This window comes from Engystomops pustulosus, chromosome 3 (genome assembly GCF_040894005.1).
Source record: "Engystomops pustulosus chromosome 3, aEngPut4.maternal, whole genome shotgun sequence".
In the NCBI taxonomy this organism is placed as follows: Eukaryota; Metazoa; Chordata; class Amphibia; order Anura; family Leptodactylidae; genus Engystomops; species Engystomops pustulosus.
Window position 1 is genome coordinate 48,800,639 of NC_092413.1, and position 19,618 is coordinate 48,820,256.

At 39.5% G+C, this 19,618-nt stretch overlaps 2 protein-coding genes and 1 long non-coding RNA gene across 3 annotated transcripts in view; 2 read left to right on the plus strand and 1 right to left on the minus strand.

The window, feature by feature from the left end:
* The window catches only part of ACTN2 (actinin alpha 2), a 56,740-nt gene extending 45,115 nt beyond the window's left edge, over window positions 1-11,625 (plus strand). The window contains exons 15-21 of the mRNA XM_072140732.1: window positions 1,955-2,137; window positions 2,543-2,677; window positions 3,243-3,422; window positions 3,502-3,648; window positions 5,930-5,995; window positions 6,936-7,094; window positions 8,425-11,625. Of these exons, the coding sequence (XP_071996833.1) occupies window positions 1,955-2,137; window positions 2,543-2,677; window positions 3,243-3,422; window positions 3,502-3,648; window positions 5,930-5,995; window positions 6,936-7,094; window positions 8,425-8,583 (1,029 nt within the window). The 3' untranslated portion in view covers window positions 8,584-11,625. The remainder of the gene's footprint in view (window positions 1-1,954; window positions 2,138-2,542; window positions 2,678-3,242; window positions 3,423-3,501; window positions 3,649-5,929; window positions 5,996-6,935; window positions 7,095-8,424) is intronic.
* LOC140121321 (uncharacterized) overlaps window positions 9,773-19,618 on the minus strand; it is a 40,945-nt gene continuing 31,099 nt past the window's right edge. The window contains exon 2 of the long non-coding RNA XR_011854064.1: window positions 9,773-13,407. This is a non-coding gene — a long non-coding RNA (uncharacterized lncRNA). The remainder of the gene's footprint in view (window positions 13,408-19,618) is intronic.
* Window positions 13,240-19,618, plus strand: part of LOC140121320 (uromodulin-like) — a 29,290-nt gene continuing 22,911 nt past the window's right edge. The window contains exons 1-2 of the mRNA XM_072140734.1: window positions 13,240-13,431; window positions 17,673-17,761. Coding sequence (XP_071996835.1) covers window positions 13,341-13,431; window positions 17,673-17,761 — 180 coding nt within the window. The 5' untranslated portion in view covers window positions 13,240-13,340. The remainder of the gene's footprint in view (window positions 13,432-17,672; window positions 17,762-19,618) is intronic.

Sequence of the window (19,618 nt, forward strand, 5' to 3'; positions counted from 1 at the left end):
ATTTGGTACACATAGAGCAGACAACAGCTTTCTAGCATAAACTACACTAACTTATACATATAGGTTTACATCACGATTTTACCATACATTTGCAACAACCCTGCCAATGCAAAGGGTGGGTAGTTGCGAATAGCGTCCTCTCTGATGAGACTGCGCAACTCACTCAGAAGCTACAGTCGAGTTAACTTAGTAATTTCAGCTGGAACCACTGCCCGGGGGGACAAAAGTTAACATATGAATTGTCTGTAACCAATTATATGATGTGTTCTAATTGTAAAGCAAGATGGAAGCTGATTGGAGAGTGCTGACACCTCACCAGGGGAGTATAAAAACCCCTTCTGGGTGGGAGCATATTGTCAGTCAGGTCCTGCAGAGTCAGTAGATTCAAGAAGCAGAGAAGAGTGCAATACCAGTCTGTGCTGCACAAGCCAGCATCATACTACCAGGAAGCAGAGGTCCACTGTATAGACTCGCCTCCACCTCACCCAGCCCAGCTATCTCCTGCCAGCTTTCCAGCCTGCTAACCTGCTTTTGATGTTAGGCCGTTGCCTGCTATTCCAGTTCAAATGAAGAACCATGAGTTGATTTTTACAACGTGCCTCCGTGTGATCCCTGGATCCGGCTGCTTCACCATCACGGGCTTCCCATCCTCCATCACTGAGGGATTCTTATAAACACCTCAGGGGATGGCCCAGGGAGAAACCTTCTTCATCAGGCTCTCCCAGCCTTCAGGCATCAGGATTTTACACACACCACCTGCTGGAGACTTGCCAGGCTGTAGGTCAGCCCTTCAGTCCCCATAGCAAGCACTGTGACCACAGCATGCCCAAGGCCGCATAAGCCAGTCACTCCGGTATACTGGGCCCGGATGTCTACAGCCACTGAGGAAAGGCTAGGCCCCAGTGGGGGATGTTGCACATTGCAAGTATTTGTCGGGAGGATTCCCAAAGTGTCTTCACAACTTATGGCCCCGACATATCCCAAGGTCTACTTATACAATAGAATACGTTGTCTGGTGCCTCCGAAGTGAACATTGGCAGCAGTCAGTGATTGTTTGCTACAGATGTTCAAGTTGTTTCCCCAGTAATGTCACTGTCCTTTTATAAATGGTGACATCACTGTGTCCTCCCTACTGCTGAGCAACATATATTATCAGCGGAGATCGGGGGAGATGCAGTGTTGCTGCATCTGTGTCCACATAGACTTTATTGGCCTCCACTGAGAATACACATTGCTCAGCAGGAGGCAGCAGGATGGAAAGACGTATCTGCATCTTGCCAACTTGCTTTTTCCACCATATACAACGTATATTGGTCTGACAGATGTAAATACTGTGGGGCACATTTACTTACCAGGCCAACGGAGTTCACCCGAAGTGCATTGTCCAACGTCAATGCACTGTGCCGCGATTCACAAAGATCGTGTGCCCGATTTCCTGCATCTGTCGCTACCTGCTCAGGTCCACCAGAGTTCACCATCTTTTTCCCAGTGTATGTAAGTGCATTGGTTGGTTGAATATTAAATCCTGCACTCCGTGTGAATCAGTTGGATGGCCAAACTCCGATCACGTGCAACACAGACGACTTCTAAATAGCTTACACCGTGACGCAAATCCCGAAAAATTTCTAAAATCCGACGAAAGTGTGTTCCACGGACCTTTAGTAAATAAGCCCCTATGTCTCTATCTGCCAATATAATTCTATGTATCCGCCAAGCATAAACTTCAGGAGCTTTCCCGGCGTATACTGAAAACAAGATGTGAACCTAGCCTTAAAACCCATCAGATTTATCATCCAGCATCAGACACAGTGATAAATCTGGAGCAGCAAAATTCTAATTTACTCTGCATCAATTTTGATAAAAACTCCCCCAAAATGTATAAAATGGGATAATCTGGCTCTGCAGAGTGATTGCCGTGGAATAATATGATCTGTATTTACTTCTGTTTTCATAGACATTAATTACGGCTCATGAACAATTTAAAGCCACTTTGCCGGAAGCGGACAGTGAAAGACAAGCAATAATAGGAATTCAGAACGAGGTGGAGAAAGTGATTCAGAGCTACAACATTAGAGTGTCTTCAGTTAATCCATATAGCTCTATTACCCTGGAAGAGCTCCGCACCAAGTGGGAGAAGGTAGATAATTATATTATATTTCATAGATTAAACTTTTTTCTCAATTACATCAAATATTCATTACAGTTAGAATATAAATTCATGTATTAAGACCTCTGCTTGCTGTCATTCGATAGAAACGTAACTGTCTACCTCCAGTGAAACAATCTTTGTGTGTCTTGTGATGGCAGAGATCAGTAGATGACACGATTCTTATATATGTACTCACACTTTATCTACGTGGTAACCACTTTTTTATTATTATAAAATGATTCTTTAAGGGACACACTTCATCAAGGGGTCCTAAGCCAATGTGAGCAAAGATTTGTTAGTTGTTTTCTATATACTAATATACTCATTGGTTTGACCGTGAAATGAGAAATAGAATTGATTTCTAGTTTTTATTTTTTAATTATTTTCGTGAAGGTGAAAAGGCTGGTACCTACTAGAGACCAATCTTTACAAGAAGAACTGGCCCGCCAGCAAGCTAATGAACGAATGCGCCGCCAGTTTGCTGCTCAGGCAAATGTCATTGGACCGTGGATTCAGACCAAGATGGAGGTAAAAAAAATTACTTGTTCATATAAATTAGAAGTTAAAGTACATGTATTTAACTCTTTATCATCCAAACGTGGCTTATTTTGCAGGAATTTATACCTAAGCTATTCTTATATGAAAAAAGATAAACATAATGGGGCTTATTTACTAAGGGTCCCGCAGCCGCATTTCCGTTGGGTTTTCCGGATTGCGTCGGGTATTGTGTCGCACGCGATCGTTTTGTGTCGCAATCACGGCTTTCACGCGACACAAATCGGGGGATGGGCCATTGGACTGCACGCAGGATTTAACAATTCATTTGTGTCACAAGCCAAGCACTTACATACACCGGGAGGAAGAAGGTGAACTTTGGGGACCTGATCGGGGAAGCGATAAACATGCAGGAAATCGGGCGCACGATCTTCATGAATCGCGGCAGATGGGCATTCCGGTGGACAACACACAGCGGGGATCGTGCAGGGACCGGGTAGATAAATGTGCCCCAATATTTCACTGCAGTATTAAAATAGTGCTATGGAGAAATATATGGTAATATGGAGATTATGTGTAATATTATCTGTCTGCACAGGAAATCGCCCGGGGATCAGTTGACCTCAGTACAACTCTTGAGGATCAGATGAACAATCTCAAGCAGCAAGAACATAACATTATCAATTACAAGCATAACATTGACAAGCTAGAAGGCGACCACCAGATTATACAGGAGTCGCTTATCTTTGATAACAAACACACAAAGTATACTATGGAGGTAAGCAAAGTTGTGATGCTTCCCATCCAGTGCTGGCTATGTTTTGTGAATACTCATTGTTCTCTGCTGTCTTGTGCAGCACATCCGAGTAGGCTGGGAGCTCCTGCTCACTACAATCGCAAGAACCATCAATGAGATTGAGACTCAGATGCTTACACGCGATGCCAAAGGCATAACCCAGGAGCAGATTAATGAGTTCCGCTCTTCATTCAATCACTTTGACAAGGTACTAAGCATTATTATAGTAAAATGGTGTGAAATCAATATTGATCTGAAATATGGAGAAGGTTTATCAAGACCACAGTATGGATGGAAAATATCCCTACCGGGAAATAGGATGTAGAAGATGATAAATCTGGTGACGGACATTGGCCCGGTCCACACTTAGTCATGCCCCTATTTCAGAGAATGTCTAAATGGTAGGAAAATGCCATTTGTGCAAAAAGAACATTTTAAAAGTCACCATTTGACATCTTTTTGCTTACTCTGATCCATCCTGTCTAAAATCAGAACAGAATACATTATTCCCATCTGTTTCTCTGCACAGAATGCAGCCTTATCAGGACTTCAGGAACAACCCTTCCACGGCCAGCTATTTTAAGCATGATACAATAAAGCTGTGTACATTGTGTTTAGTGTTATTTATAGCCTAACAATCCATGAGGAGATATGATTAAGTCAAGGTTATTTTTTATCAAGTTTCATTACACAGAATGGGGATATTGCTTGGAAAGGGCTACAACCCAAAACTAAAATAGTTTATCCTCATTGATTTGAATATATATCATGCACTTAAGTGATTCCCTTAAAAATAAAAATGTTGTATACTCATATAAACACACATTAATTTACTTATATATACAGTATATAGACATACTGTATAAACATACATACAGTATGCACACACCACATATGCACACATACAACAAATACACACATACATACAACACCATATACAGACATACAGCATATACACACATACATTATATACACACCACACGCATACAGCATGCACTCACTACAGCCTCCCTTACATTGAGGACCCCATAACAGCTGCTATGTCTGTTACCACTGTAGTTATGCCCCTCATTGTGATATTCCTATTCCAAGAGTTGGAAATCAGATTATATCCCTGGATCAGTCAGCAATGAGGCTCTAAACCACTTACAGGTCCATATAGGCTTGTGGACTTATGGTTTAGGTTCCCAAAAAGAACTTTACATTACATTTGTGCTTCGGACTCACATCAGTAAATGCTGTACTGGCGTTGTGGGATGTGAAGGCGGGACACTCTCCCAGTTTATCTGCACATGCACCATACCTACTTCGCTTGCGCAGTGCAGCCCAGGGTGTATGACGCTGTTTTCACTAGCCACAACATGCAGAGAGCTCCAGATGCAGGTAAGTATACACGACAATGTAGGAAGTGATTTGGGAAACTAACCCACCAGTCTATAAGGACTACCACGAGGAATCTGCTATTAGAAGTATCTGATGTTAGATTCCTCCTGCCTGCCTCTGCCCTAATCTGTAATAATCCTGGAACTGAATTTAACTTGTTAAAAAAATGTGATTTTAGTAATATGTTAATTAACAGCAGAGGTTACTGGGGCAGGTACTAGCTTTAGCTCCCAGTGCCCGGCCAGGCTAGTTATCGCCCCAGTAACCTGTGCAGTTAATTTACATATTACTAAAATAAAGTTTCTAACAAGTTAGGTTAGGTTCCAGGATTATTAAATTACAGATTAGGGCAGAAGAAGGAAGGGGAATCTACAATTGGATTTACTTCTGATAGTAGATTCCTCATGCTAGGAAGACAACTTCCTCTGGCTAAGGGTTCCATAATCTCATTGATGTTACAGTAAAAAAAACAGTTTTACGCCTGTTCAGAATCCTTCTTTACACTTACGTAGAGGGCCTCCCCTCTTGTTACAGTTACTGCCCTACAAATGAATAGCTGCTTGGAAATGTCATCATATTGACCTTGATAACATTATGAATACTTGTTGGGCCACTCCCTGCCTTATTTTGATTATATATTTTTTTAAGTTTTAGAGTCCACCAATTTCATAGAAAGAAAGACGTCCCACATTTATTAATAGTGAGACAAATGTTACTCACAAAGCAGTTTCTTTTTCATAGAGAGTAGTCCCATGTAAGAGACCCACCCTGTAATGTCCTTATGTAATGGATCTAATAGACCTTATAGATATTGGGTTTCCTTATAAACTAGGTCAACTGAGTTGACAATCGCGTTGGCTGTTCATGTATTGTTCAGATGTCCCGGATCTTACAGAATGAGAGAAGATCTTTATAGCACCATCCTATCTGTGGAATAGGAGTGGATGCTGCATTGGTGACCACCTTCTATTATTATTCCCTCATATCAGAAGATGTTTTGTATAAAGTACCCTAATAATGAACACTGTCAATTTTTTGGGGGGAATAATTATGATACGTTGCGCAAGTACTGACTTCATCTGTCTAAATATTTGATTGACTAACAGAGGAAAAAGGGGATGATGGATCACGATGACTTCAGGGCCTGCCTTATTTCGATGGGCTATGATCTGGTAAGGAATAAGTTCTTATCTATTTGTAATTATATAAAATGCCAATGTATGTATTCCCAGCCCATTTATCTTTAGTATTATTAGAAATAGTCGATACTTTGACTGTTTCAAGTTTTCACCTGAAGCATAGGATGTATTTCCCACTTTTTGTAGGTTGGCATATTATTACAACCTAACTGTGCTGTTCTTATAAAAAATAGTATATAACATTGAATCCAGTGCATCCCCAAAGGCTCAGGAGCTTCTGCAAAGCCTCCTGACATCCCACTGAAACAACCCAGTTGTCAAACCCCATTAGACCTAGGAGTTTGACAGAAATAGGTCATCCTGTGTTATGAGGATGGAGGTAAATGTTATCGGATTAGATCACCACTGATACCTAATGCAATAACAATCTATTACACGATCAAAAGTATTGAAATAATTGTGTAAAAAGAAAAAAGCTAATCCAGCAATGACGGGCTCTGCGAAATGAATCCTTAAAATAATGATTTAAAACATAATGACAAGGCAAAGATCAGTTCTGATGCTTTTCAAATCAACTCAGATTCTGAGTTGATTTGAAACGCGTTAGAATTGATCTTGTCCTGACCTTTTCATTTAAGAAATAAAGAACTTTTCTTAAAGATCTGCAGTAATAGGTGCAGATGATTTTTCACTCTTCTTTTTGTTTATTAAAATAATTGAATGGGTTCTGGCCTATGAAAAAACCCATATTGCTCACAAAATCAAGCATAGGCCATGTGAGTGGCTGTGACTAAGTCACCAATTGTCAATACATGTTTTAAAAATGGGATCAACAGGAACATAACTAAATCTAAGTTCCCAATAGAAAATGTAATAAATACCACAGAAATATAACAGTTAAATCAGGATTTTTATTGTTCCATTACATGTGTCTATATGCAGGTTATATTTTGTGATATGTGATTTCTTTCAGGGAGAGGCAGAGTTTGCTCGGATTATGGTCCTAGTTGATCCAAATAGTTTGGGAACTGTGTCTTTCCAGTCATTTATTGACTTTATGACGAGAGAGACAGCAGAAACTGACTCAGCAGAGCAAGTTGTCGCTGCATTCAGGATCCTGGCAGCCGATAAGGTTGGTAAAATATTGTTTTCTTCCCTTTTGTATAATATGTTGGTTGAACAAATTGTTGCATCACGGACACTGGACTGCCCCTTCATTGACACCTGTCAGGGAGATTTTGGAAACTAAATTACCCACAGATCCTTATGGACCAGTGGTTTAGTGTTCCGTGTTGCCCATTAGCTGTTCTGTCTATGCCCAGAAAAAAAAATATATGTATACTTACTGGGTCTGGAGCTCTTGGCACCTGCGCACTGATGGAATGAAGATACTGTAGTACACCAATAAATCACTGCGCTTGTGCAAGTGCAATGAAGCCAGAAGTTATCACTTAATTGAATCACTGTACAGGCCCAGGAACCTAAGTATGAAGGTTTTTTTTTTCTATTGCAGCCACGGTGAGACTTCAAACAGGGTAATTTACGACACTAAACCACAGGTCCACGAGAAAGTGCAGTTGGTATAGTGTCCCAAATCGCCCTGACAAATTCCATTTAATGAATTGAAAATTTGTACTCTTGGGCTATGTAAAAATAAAAGACACATTGGGTGAAATTATAATACACTGGCGTATTATAAAGGCCACCCCCCCCCCCTCCTCCCATGTCCAGGCAAATACGACCTCTTGATGTATCCGTCAGGCTGTAGCGCTGCCAGGCAAAACAATGCTCTAGAGTTGGTGTAATTGCAATTTCTTGCAGTGTGCAAGCAATGGCGATTATTTCAGTGCTTCTATGCAAAAAAACTGGCGTAGATGTAGTGATAAGTGTTCCCCATTCACCCCACTGCTCGTTCTTGACACTTTCGGGTTGACTACCACTCTGAGCCACTTAGCAAATCACTATAAATGTTAATGATGGCTGCAGCGAAGAAACGCCAATGGAAATGGACATTTGATAAATAAGGTGGCACAAATGGTCCGGCACCACCATAAATCATATAAGGCAGAAGCAATATTATTTAGACATTATGAAGTACTATTTAAACACTGTATGTCAGTATTATATGGTACTGCTGCAGCAGGGTTATTAAGGCAACTGCATAGAGGATTTATTCAGCATTCTGTATAAGGGTACATTCACACGCCATGCAGGCATACCGCCGTGTGCTGGAGAGGAGGAGGAGGTGACCCCTCTATCATGCTCTATCTCTTTGCGGTGTGCGGCCCGGATCGGTGCAACACATGTGTGGCACCGTATCTGCGCCGCTATTGCTATTGCCGTCTATGGGGACGTACATGTGGTCACATGTACGTCCCCACAGGCGGCCATGTGAATGAGCCCTAACAATTATTACCTGATGCTTTTTGTGGTACATTATTTTTTCTGTTTGTTCCCTACAGCCTTACATATTGGCTGATGAACTTCGTAGAGAACTTCCTCCAGAGCAAGCCCAGTACTGTATTTCCAAGATGCCTCCATACAAGAGCCGTGGCTCTGTCCCTGGTGCTCTGGATTATTCCTGCTTCTCAACTGCTTTGTATGGAGAAAGTGACCTGTAACAGATTTTCTATACAATGCTCATATCCAACCCTAAATTGTAGATGGTGTGCTTGCAGAGCTTGGTTGAACTTAAATGGAAACATGCCATAAAATATATACAGTGAAAAAACTGTGAAAAAACAAATTTATCTCCGTGAATATTTGTTTCCTTTTGATTGGAAAAACTGTTAAAGTATTATCTTACATACAGGATTGCTATATCATTTATTTGGCCCAATTCGCATCTCCGTTAGAGCAAACTCAAATTGGGGTTTTCTTTTCGCATCAATGATTTCTCACTGAAGCCATTTTGGCACTTCACACTTCAGTATTTTTTCTACTGATCATTAGTCAGTGGGAAAGTATTTTGAGCCCTGTCATTTTTGTGTTCATGGACAACCATGGATCAGTGGAAAAAAAGCCCATTGAGAAGAGTGGGTAGTAAGGAATCACTGAAACATCTGAAGCCAGGAAGAGAAACCCAATCTATATGTGTCCATAGGCCAAAATGGCTTCAGTGAAAAATCAATGATGTGAAAAAAAACAGATGTGGGTCCAACCTTAGGTCTTCACTTATTTGCATCAGTTAGTGTAAGCCAAAACCAAGAGTGGTTGAAATACTGAATACTTTCCATTATACCTTATCTCTGTATAGTCCCTGAAAAGACTTGCACCTGGTCAGTGTGTTCAACCACTCCTGGTTCTGAGGACCAGAGTTGTGAACTGGGCTTTAGACTCACATCTAACATGGCTGGATTTTGAGTTCATATCTAATCAAAATATATGAGGCAACCATAATCCTGAATTTATAATTTTAAAATTCCATATGATCCTAGAGATGAATCTAACCCTAAAGGACATCTACCACCAGGATGAAGGATTGTAAACCAAGCACACTGACATACTGATGTGTGACCCCCCTGGCAGGATCTGCTCTGTTTTTTATCTTAGTATGTCCTGGTTTTTAAGTAAAAAGGCTTTAAAAATTAGGCAAATTAGTCTGAGGGGCTCCCGGCTCCATTAATATCTATGGAGCCTGGAGCTCATTAGCCTTGTTTGCAAGCCAGAGGGTGCACACACCAGTATGGCATGTGCTTGGTTAACAATCCTTCATCCTGGTGGTAGATGTCCTTTAAAGCGGTTATTGAGTCATAGATATTGATAATCTGTCTTTCAGGATAGGTCATAATTTTTTGATTGTTGGAAGTCCACTCTCACTGATTGGCTATTCTTAATGTCAAGGAATTTTGTTAAAGAGAAAATAGAGAATACAGGGGTACAGGACCATCCAAAAGAATCCCTCGCAGGGGACAATGATGCATGTGTAATACAACAAAGCTGTCCAATGATTAGCTATTGTTATTTCCCTAAATTAAACCATTGAAACTGATACAGAGAACAGGGCAGCACTATAGCTCTATGCTCTGTGTAATGGCTGAGTTGGGTTATTGCAGCTCAGATGCTGGTAAAGTGAATGGCAGATAAGTTGCTGTGGCTCGTATTGGCCATTGTATAGCAATAATGGAGCTATAATTCTGCCTTCATTCTTTGTGGTTCTGTGGCTGTGTGGAGCTTGAGAACAGCAGATAGGTGGGTTTAAATCTCCACTTCCCAATCTGATATTGAGGAACTAAACTTAGGACAGAACAACAATTTATATAACCTGGAAAACTCCTTTAAATTCTATTAAATTACTTATATGTTAAAGAGGACTTTTTACCAGCTCCTGGAACTCCACTTATTACGGCATAGTTGAAATGTTGTCTCTATTTTCGTCTCTCTATTGTCACAGTGGTGGGGCCAGCATGTGTGCTACAGACCTAGAGGACCCTTCCAACAGTAGAGGGCCTAGTTAGCATATTGGGTACTGAATCTACTGTGAAACTATTCTAACTAGGCTCTCTGCTGTCAGCTGGGTGGTCCTTGGCTGGAGAAGATTGTCTGACATCACTCATTTGACAGTAGAAAGTTGTATATCTTGACAATGATTGCTCGGGATTGGTGGGAGCTATACAAATATTCCATATGTGCCAGAATCATTGAAACAATGCTCAATAAAATCAGAGTTGGTAAAGATGGTGAAAGATACTGTTTAAAGGAGATGCTTGTCTTGCTAAAGATGCTTGTCCCATTCTCCCACAGGACGTACGGTAATAGTTTTTAGAATATTATCATGGGTAAGCAGGGCTGTTGCAGCACACATCAAACTAAAGGGTTACATGTTGTACAAAACACTAAGAAACATCAATAAAGTCAAACATGATTTAAAACTAAATCCACATGCGTGTTGGTCATTATATAGCTAGTTCTACCCTGTAACAACACTATCTATACCGGATACATATACATGTTATACATATACATACCCATGTTTGACTAACAGGATTCTGATATAAGTTATGTTAGATAAAGGATTAGACCAGCCAATGTTTCAGTACAATGTGCTCAGTTAAACCCTTATTAACATGTTATAGCTTGCTCCATTACTTTGTTGTTTTGTGCTGCATTTGAGTTGTTCCTTGTAGTTTTTTCCATGTATAGATTGTGATTTTCACAATTCTCCTTGTTGCCCTGAGAAACTGACTACAATTGAGCTCTAACCCGCAGTCAGGCATCTTATCACACATGTATTGGAGTTTTAATGCAGTTATACTTTTTCTAGTACCAAATACTAGAGTGGATACAAAAAGTATCTTTTTTATGCTTTTCTGGCTTTATTTTCCAAAACTGCTTCAGAAACTGCATCAGATATGTGAACAAGCAAAATTGTGAATTAATCTTTGGACATGAACAGAAAAAAACATTAGGTCATTCAAGTAACGCGAGAAAATGACTCGGTTTTCTACGATTTCAACTTTAAAATGTTGATATTCTCACTAAAAGAGTTGTCATATAGTATCTCATCACCTTTGCTTCTCTCTTGTTTCTGTAACCATCGAGAGAGAAAAATCTTTCTGACTCAATCCTCTACCTTACTATAATTAATAACAAATTTATGTAAAATAAATGCAGATTGCTAAACTGCTACATAATAAAGAAAAGATGTGAAACCATATACAAAAGACTGTGTGATTTTATATATTTAAAATAGAAAAATCTACTAAAGATCCAGAAGAACTATGCAAATAGCTCTCTCATACCATATGGATCCAAAGGGAGAAACTTGTATTTGGTATTGGTTCTGGGGGGTGTCAAAAAGTCCACTGCAACATAAATAGGTTACAGTTATTAAAGGAGGCTCCCTCTTTGGAGATCATGCACTGGGGGTCTGAAGCTTCGTGTCTTGTTTCTGCTTACATGTTGCCTGTTACTAAAAAAAACTCTGGATAAAAGTATTTGAACACCTGAATATCAAACCAACATGAATATGGACCCAGTGTAAGACTGGGTTTCCTTGGTCCCACCAAATAAAATTATTGAAGAGGGACACATTTTATTATCCCCTAGAAAAAAAATTTCCCCAAAATGAGGTTGTAATCTGCTGTATCTCTTTGGTGCAGCATTAAGTTACAACCCAAATCCTTTGGGGGCTGGTACGACAGTGAGTGGACTCAGTCTGGTTCCTCACTCTTCTGGAAAGGCTTTCTACAAGATTTTAGAGTAAGGAATATGCAGGATGGAAAAGGAAGACTATGCCCCCTGTGAAGGCAGTTCCCTATTAACGCTGAATTTTCAGGAAGCCTTGTGGCATGACATGGGATAATAGCCATACTTTAGGCTAAGCTGGGTAAGAGGCCATAGATGTGGGTCAGGAAGAGAATTGACCTCCTTAGGTCCATTTCATTTGTTAATTTCCCAAAGATTACAGCAGGAGCTATGCATTTATATAGGTAGGTACCTTTTCTGTAGAAGTTACTGTGACTTGCATAAAGGCAGATAAAAACATAAATTGCATCACAAAGATGCAAAAAATACTAAATGATGTTATATGTTTCATATATAAAGAATTCTGTACAATGCCAGTAGATTTACTCTCAGTGTAACTGGTCTAAAGTCTATAGTGAGGGCACCGTCCAACAATTACACGATGCTATCGTAGCTGTATACATGTATCAGTAGGTAACGAATGTCCTGTCCTTAACATTTCGGAGGAACATATGGCTCTGTGTATTAAAAACACACTATAAATTGTTTATCACTCTTTAAACCGCCTCTACACAAGCCTGTATCCCTGGAGTTCCCTCCCTCCATTTCCTATGTAAACATATGGCATAGTACTAGTATTTTCCCATATTACCTAAAAAGAGGATTTTTTTTATATTATTTGTAACTGCAAACTGTTGTGTGACACATGTGGTATTTATAGTTTCCTGGAATAAAAATACGTTATGTTTCCCACTCACAAGTGTTCATAGCTGACCGGACAAACACTATAACGTTTACAGGCATCAATGAAGTGGGGCATCATGAGGGGTCCACACTCCGAGCCAATAAATAACGCAGTATCAAGCTGCTACTATAGTACAAGTAAAAATGTCTTGTTTTGTACCTTCCATTGTTAGACAATTTGGTCTTAAAAAAGACATGTGAAAGTTTTTTGTGAGTTGTCGTGGTTTCCACTAGAGGCTTTTGTGAATTTGGGGAATCCCATTGTTGCCTGTGAAATTTATTGTTCCTTGTCCGAGTAAGAGGCACTCACCACGCAAAGGTGATAAAATGCAGAAACACTTTTAAAGATTAGGCGTTTCCTTGATCACCTTCTCACAAGGAACCAGCTGTGAGAGTCAGCACTGGACTTCTGACCATCGATGAGTCGTGAGCTTCTGAAGTGTCCAAGATGATGAAGTATTTTCAGATATTCCTTGTAATAATCCAGGCTTCATTCCTTGTGGCCGATGCGGTAACTGCAGATAGTAATGTTGAGATAGGTAAGTAAAAAAATCTCTGAAGATCCGTAAATCCTGTGGTCAGGGCTAGGTTCATAGTTGGTGCTCTAAGACCAAATGCTCGTTTATGCTCTTGAAAATGTATGACTTTTATGAATTCTTATTTAGTGATATTTAATTAAAGGGAATGTCCAGTTTGAGGTCACTAAATTGACTTCTATTGAAACTACATGCAACTTATTACTGTACACAGTTATACTCTTGTCCATATTTCTCTGTCACTGTATGGAAATATTTGTGATCATCTCAACAAAATGAAAGTGACTACAGACGTAATTGTATGTAGACTAGACAGCTATGTGAGCTAAACTAAGATGGATTTCATTCTGACAGCTAACAAATATCGGTACATTGAAGCAAACCAAAACTAGACAGAAGTTATAGTTATTTCTGTATTGCTAGTGTAGATAAGCTCGTTGAGGTTTTATTGTATAGAGAAAATTCTAAACTTTATTTCAAATGTAAACAAGTATATTCACATTCACTGAAAGCAAGCAGTTTTCTTTGAAGAAATAATCAGTTGAACATATTCATTATGAAATGATACATCTCTGTTAAGCTAAAGTTTAATAAGCACAAGGTACAATTACAAGGATTCTTACATTTGTATATACACAGATACCTTCCGAAGCCACTAGGAATGTTGCTCCTAACATGGAATCGTGCTATATATGTGGATAAACTGTCATTCCTTCTGCCAGCTGTAACAACTTAAAGGAAGTCTCTACAATCACAGTATAATAAACCAGGGGCAGTTACTGATAGATCCAGGCACATGGCCTCCATTCTGAAATCAACTTTTAAAATTATGCTAATGAATCAGAAAGGCTCTGTAGTTATAAGATTTCCTCAATGCTGTATCTTCACAAACTGTTACACTGGGCAGGAGCACTTTCCTCCTTCTACTGCGTGAGATTACAGCAGACAGCCAGATGGGGGAAGTGCTATGGTAATGCCCCCTCAGCCTCATTAGCATAGTTTCATAGTTGATTTTAGAAGGAAGGAGGACATGGATAACAAATATAAGAGATTACCACAGTCTCAGTGCCTGAATTTATGAGTAAAAGTCCCTGGTTTATTATACTTGATTTTGGTAAATGTCCTTTGATACATTACATTAAGTTGCCCCAATACTCCATAAAGCAAAATACTCTTTTTATGTCCCTGTTCTCTTCCTTCAACATAAAAGTTAAGATTGTTCCCATTTCTATTATGTTGGTTACCATAAGTTTCATGCCATAGTAGGCCATGTAAAGTTCACACCATCTATAGTGGTTTATAGAATTAGGAAGGAGTTGTAATCACTCCAGCAGCATCTAAATAAAAGGGAATTGTCCCTGGTGATTGATACTAGTAAAAAGGCAATGTATGTATGTGACCCCCTTCTTTACCAAAAATAGTGTGGAATGACCTCCTGGCCCTTCTTGCCCTTGAAACACAAAGAGTTCAGATTGTGGAACTAAAATATATATCTTGAAAACATTTATGTCCAATGAATGTGGTCTAAATAAAGGGTATTTTTTTCAGATAGGTGGTCTTTTGGAAAGGTTTCATTGTATTTGTATGCAATGTTGGAGATGTATACAGTCTAAACACACAGAGGGTTTTATGGCAGCCTGTACTTGAAGGACAATTGGTTGGTGGGGGAGGTTGGAGAAGAACACAGTGAAAGAACATTGAGAACTGAATGATATAATATTCTTTTCCCAAAGGCAATAACTATTACATGGATGAGTACTATCATTTTGAGAAATTGTTAATAAATAACAAATTTAAAGTAAGTTAAGGGTGTTGTCCAGACAAAGAGACATTTCTTTATAACATTTTAGAATGGGTTTAAAAAGTACAAGTGCCCTACCCATCTCACTGAGCCCCCCATTACTTCTGTATCTGCTTACTCAGTGCTTACTCTCTGCATGGAAAGTACAGAGTGTGATAAGGAGCAGTGAAACCGGATCAGTGGGGGTTTGGAAATGTGAGTATTCTTACAGTGTATCCTTACAACGGATGGCAACAGTGTTACCCACTTTATACTTTTATAGTGGAATAGGTCCTTTTGTTCAGCCCTTTTCCCCTTTTCTATGTGTCAGATACTAGTAGAACATTCAGAAGCTAAATAAAAGTGTAGATAAAACCTGAACCCTGATACTCTAAGCACATTGTCAGCTCACCGCATTTCATAGCATAGAGGAATTATGAAACTGACTTAAAGGGAGCCTGTCAGCAGAAATTGACACCACTACCAGTATGTTGTCAAGGAGCAGAACACCTTCTAGATCATGTTTCTATCATGACCAGTGTAGTGGTATCATCCTGAAAATGTACTCTGAACTGAAATGTAAATTGGTTATATTGGTTATATAACCTCAAGAAGGAGGTGAGTTCAATACTGAAATTCATTGCCGGAGAACGCCCCCATCACTGTACTTGATGGTCCTACATCCAGAGATATCACTGACCAGATCTCCTGAAGTCCAGCGCATGATGTCAGTCACAGAAGAGAAGAGAGCTTGACTTCAATGTTAAAATCTCTAACTCTTTAACTTTGTATAACCACTTTACAACTCACTTGAAAGTAGATTTTCTGGATGATGCCAACACCCTGGGTCATGAAGGAAACATGATTTTGAAGATGTTTGACAATATAAGGCTAATGTTTTATTAGGCCAATTTCTGATGTCTGCAAATGGATAGCACACAGTGCTATCTGTCCCCCATAGGAAATAATGGCCTACTTTTATAATAGTATACTTTTTACAGTAGGCTGCAGGATGAAAATGCATAGTCTGAAAAGCTTGTCATCCTATATTTACTGCCTGATGCAACCTATACTGAGACAGAGGACAAACAGAGGTTTCGATCTACAAGTTTGTGTTTATGGACATGTTCAGCATATACATAGGGTACACAGGGAGCTTTCCTAACATACAAGTTGAATATATCTAAAACACCAGATGTGAATGTAGCCTCGGTTAGTAGCTCTGGAGATCTTTATAATGATACTTTTATATGAGTTGCTAGTGGTAACAGCACTGTAAAATATGTAAATATGTTCCAGAATTCTAGGTGCACAGGCTTCTGCTGTGATATCTAACCAGAATCCTGCTATAGAATCAGAGCAGAGGGAAGGTTCTATTCTGCCAGATCTCAAAAAGGGGTCCTCTAGCTACTGACGACACATACAAAGGTATGGTTACACAGATCTCCAGGGCTGCTATCTAACACTCAGTGCAGCTTTGTATGCTGAAAACCGCTGGAATACTTTGTTTAATCATGTCTAAGCTATTACTAGAAATTAGTAATTAATTTTGGTGAAATATATCACAACCACTTAGAACCTATGATGTGGAGTCTGATGGGAACAAAGTACATTAAACAAGCAGCCTGACTCCATTCACTTTTGTTATGATCCCCATAAACGTGGTGTCCATGACAACTCTCATTATTGAATGAAGATACTGGTGTAGTGAAGCTGGACACTAGGAAATTGTCTCTACTGATACTTTTAGGCCAGTCATAGTATATCAACAAAAAGCTTCAAATAATTTTTACCTAATTTATTTGTAACTGAGGCCATGATGTCAGAACCTGATCTGCAAACATGATCACTCAACTGTTCTATCTATATCGTAGTCTAAATGTAGTTCAATGGAACTATACTTAGTATTGCCCTATAGTCATAATCACAAAGTTGTCATGGTTATGGCAGTGTGGAGCCCAATCTGGATATGAAGATAGCATTAAAGGGAACTTGTCAGATGCCTTCTTTAGAATGAACCAATCCCAACATTGCAAACTCAAGTAATGATCTCTCCTAAGGTGCCCATTACTAAGCTTTAAGTTGTTGAAAAGTCAAGTTCGAATCTTTGAAAACCTTGAAGTTTACAATAACTAGTGATGGGGGCAGGAAGTAGCTTCATTTAGTCATACAGTCATTGCACTAAATCATGCATTTCCGATTGCAGTTTAGGAGGACATCAGTAAGTGATGGCTATGCCAGTAATATCCAACAAGGTATAATTTAGGATTTACATGTCTGCAAATTGTCTTTACAGCAACATATCTCTTGGTCATGGGTAGCATGGGAACTGACCAGGGTGGAAAATACACCTGACAGGTTCCCTTTAAAAGTTCACACATCTTTGGTTTCTTTAAATGTGTAGTATGTTCTATGAATGTTTTATATAAAAAAAAATCTTTAACTTGTCCAACTTTTCATGCAGAAATCAATGAAACTGTCATTTGTACAAAGGATTTGATAGAGGTGGAAATCCCAAGTAGTTTTTTCTTGACAAAGACTCCTCCAATTTATGTAAGTTTATTAAAATATAAATTACTGTATAACTGAACACATTTGTAATCCTTGTGCGGGAAAACATAGTACATGCAATCCCTGACTTAAGGACACCCAGTTTACAGATGACACCTAGTTACAGACAGACCTCTCTGCCCCCTGTGACCTCTGGTGACGCTGTCTGGATGCTTTACTTTAGTCCCCGGCTGCAATGATCAGCTGTAAGGTGTCTGTAATGAAGCTTTATTGCTAATCCTTGTTTCCACAATAGCACACATTTTTTTAAAATACAATTGTCACTGGGAAAAGTATTTTGCCAGTATAAATATAAATGTTCCAACTTAAAGAGGACCTGTCACCCTTACTTAAGTAAGCAGCTCCTAGCGCTACCCCATTTTTATAGTTACTGCTGCATAAAGCACGGCTAAGGGCTAAGGTTTGGGAGAGGCGGTCCGAGGGAGTAGCTGCCATATTGACCTAATAGCCAAAAAACCACTACTAGTATGCTGTCATGCAGCTAAACACATTTCAGATCATGTTTCTTTCATGGTCCCGTATAGTGGCATCATCCCGAAAATCAGCTTTGAAGTGAGATGTGAACTGGTTGTATAAAGTCAAGGAGGCGGAGAATTTAGCAATGAAGTCAAGCCTGCATAAAACGCCCCTTTCACTGTAATAGATAGTCCTGCATCCAGGAATCTCTCTATGCAGATATACTGAAGTCCGGTGCATGATGTCAATCACATGGGAGGATGTGGAGGAGCTTAACGTCAATGTGAAACTCTCCACCTCTTATACCAGTTTACATCTCACTTCAAAGTAGATCTTCTGCATGATAGAACCACACTGAGCCATGAAAGAAACATGATCTGGAAGGTGTTCAGCTGCTTGACATGAAATAGTAGTGGTTTATTGGGACCATTTCTGATGACAGGTTCCCTTTAAGCACAATTATAACAGAGAAACCATGTAAAATAAAATCTTAAACCCCTTGACTTGAAATACTCTAGACATGTTTGATGTACATGTATGCTGAGTGTACTTATCCTAGTTCTAACTCACCTCTTCAAACTTTTACTAAAGACTAACACTGTTCCCTTAAACATGCAGTTGTCATACCCATCCTCTTGACCCATCATCCACCTTTCCTACACTCACTCTATGCATAATTACAATCTGGTTTCCCAACTCCATGACTTCAATTAAAATATCCTTACCAAAGTATTTAATGACCTACTGTATGCCAAGGCCAGTCAACACTACTCTGCTTCTTGATTTGTCCTCTACCTTTGATAATGTTGACTATTCTCTCCTGTTACATATGCTGTATCATCCCTTGGCCACACTTATTAGGTTCTTTCTACAATCTCATCATACATATTCAACCACAACTTCAATGTCCATTACTATTTCACCTCATCCCTTTCTAATGATGTCATCCTGCCACCTCCACCTCAAAAACATCTCTGACATCCTTCCTCAACTAAATCTTTAAATGGCAAGCCTATGCCCTCATCATCACCTGCTTGGACTACTGCATCAATTTTCATAATTCTCTTCACACAGCTACAATCCATATTTAACTCTGCTGCCCGGCTAATCCATCTCTCTCCACATTACTCAACTCTCCTCTCTGCCAGTCCCCCCACTGGTTACCCACTGCACAATAAATTCAGGGTAATAGCCAATATTAACCTTGTCCTGTAAAGCTGTCCTCAACCTGTCCCCTCCATATATATTGGATCTAATCAACCAACACTGTTCATCTCCATTGCTTACAAGACCTTATTTTTTACTCTTCTAGTATTTGTTCTTCTTACGCCTGCCTCCAGGACTTCTCCTATGCACCCCATACTCTGGACTCTCTAACAGAAT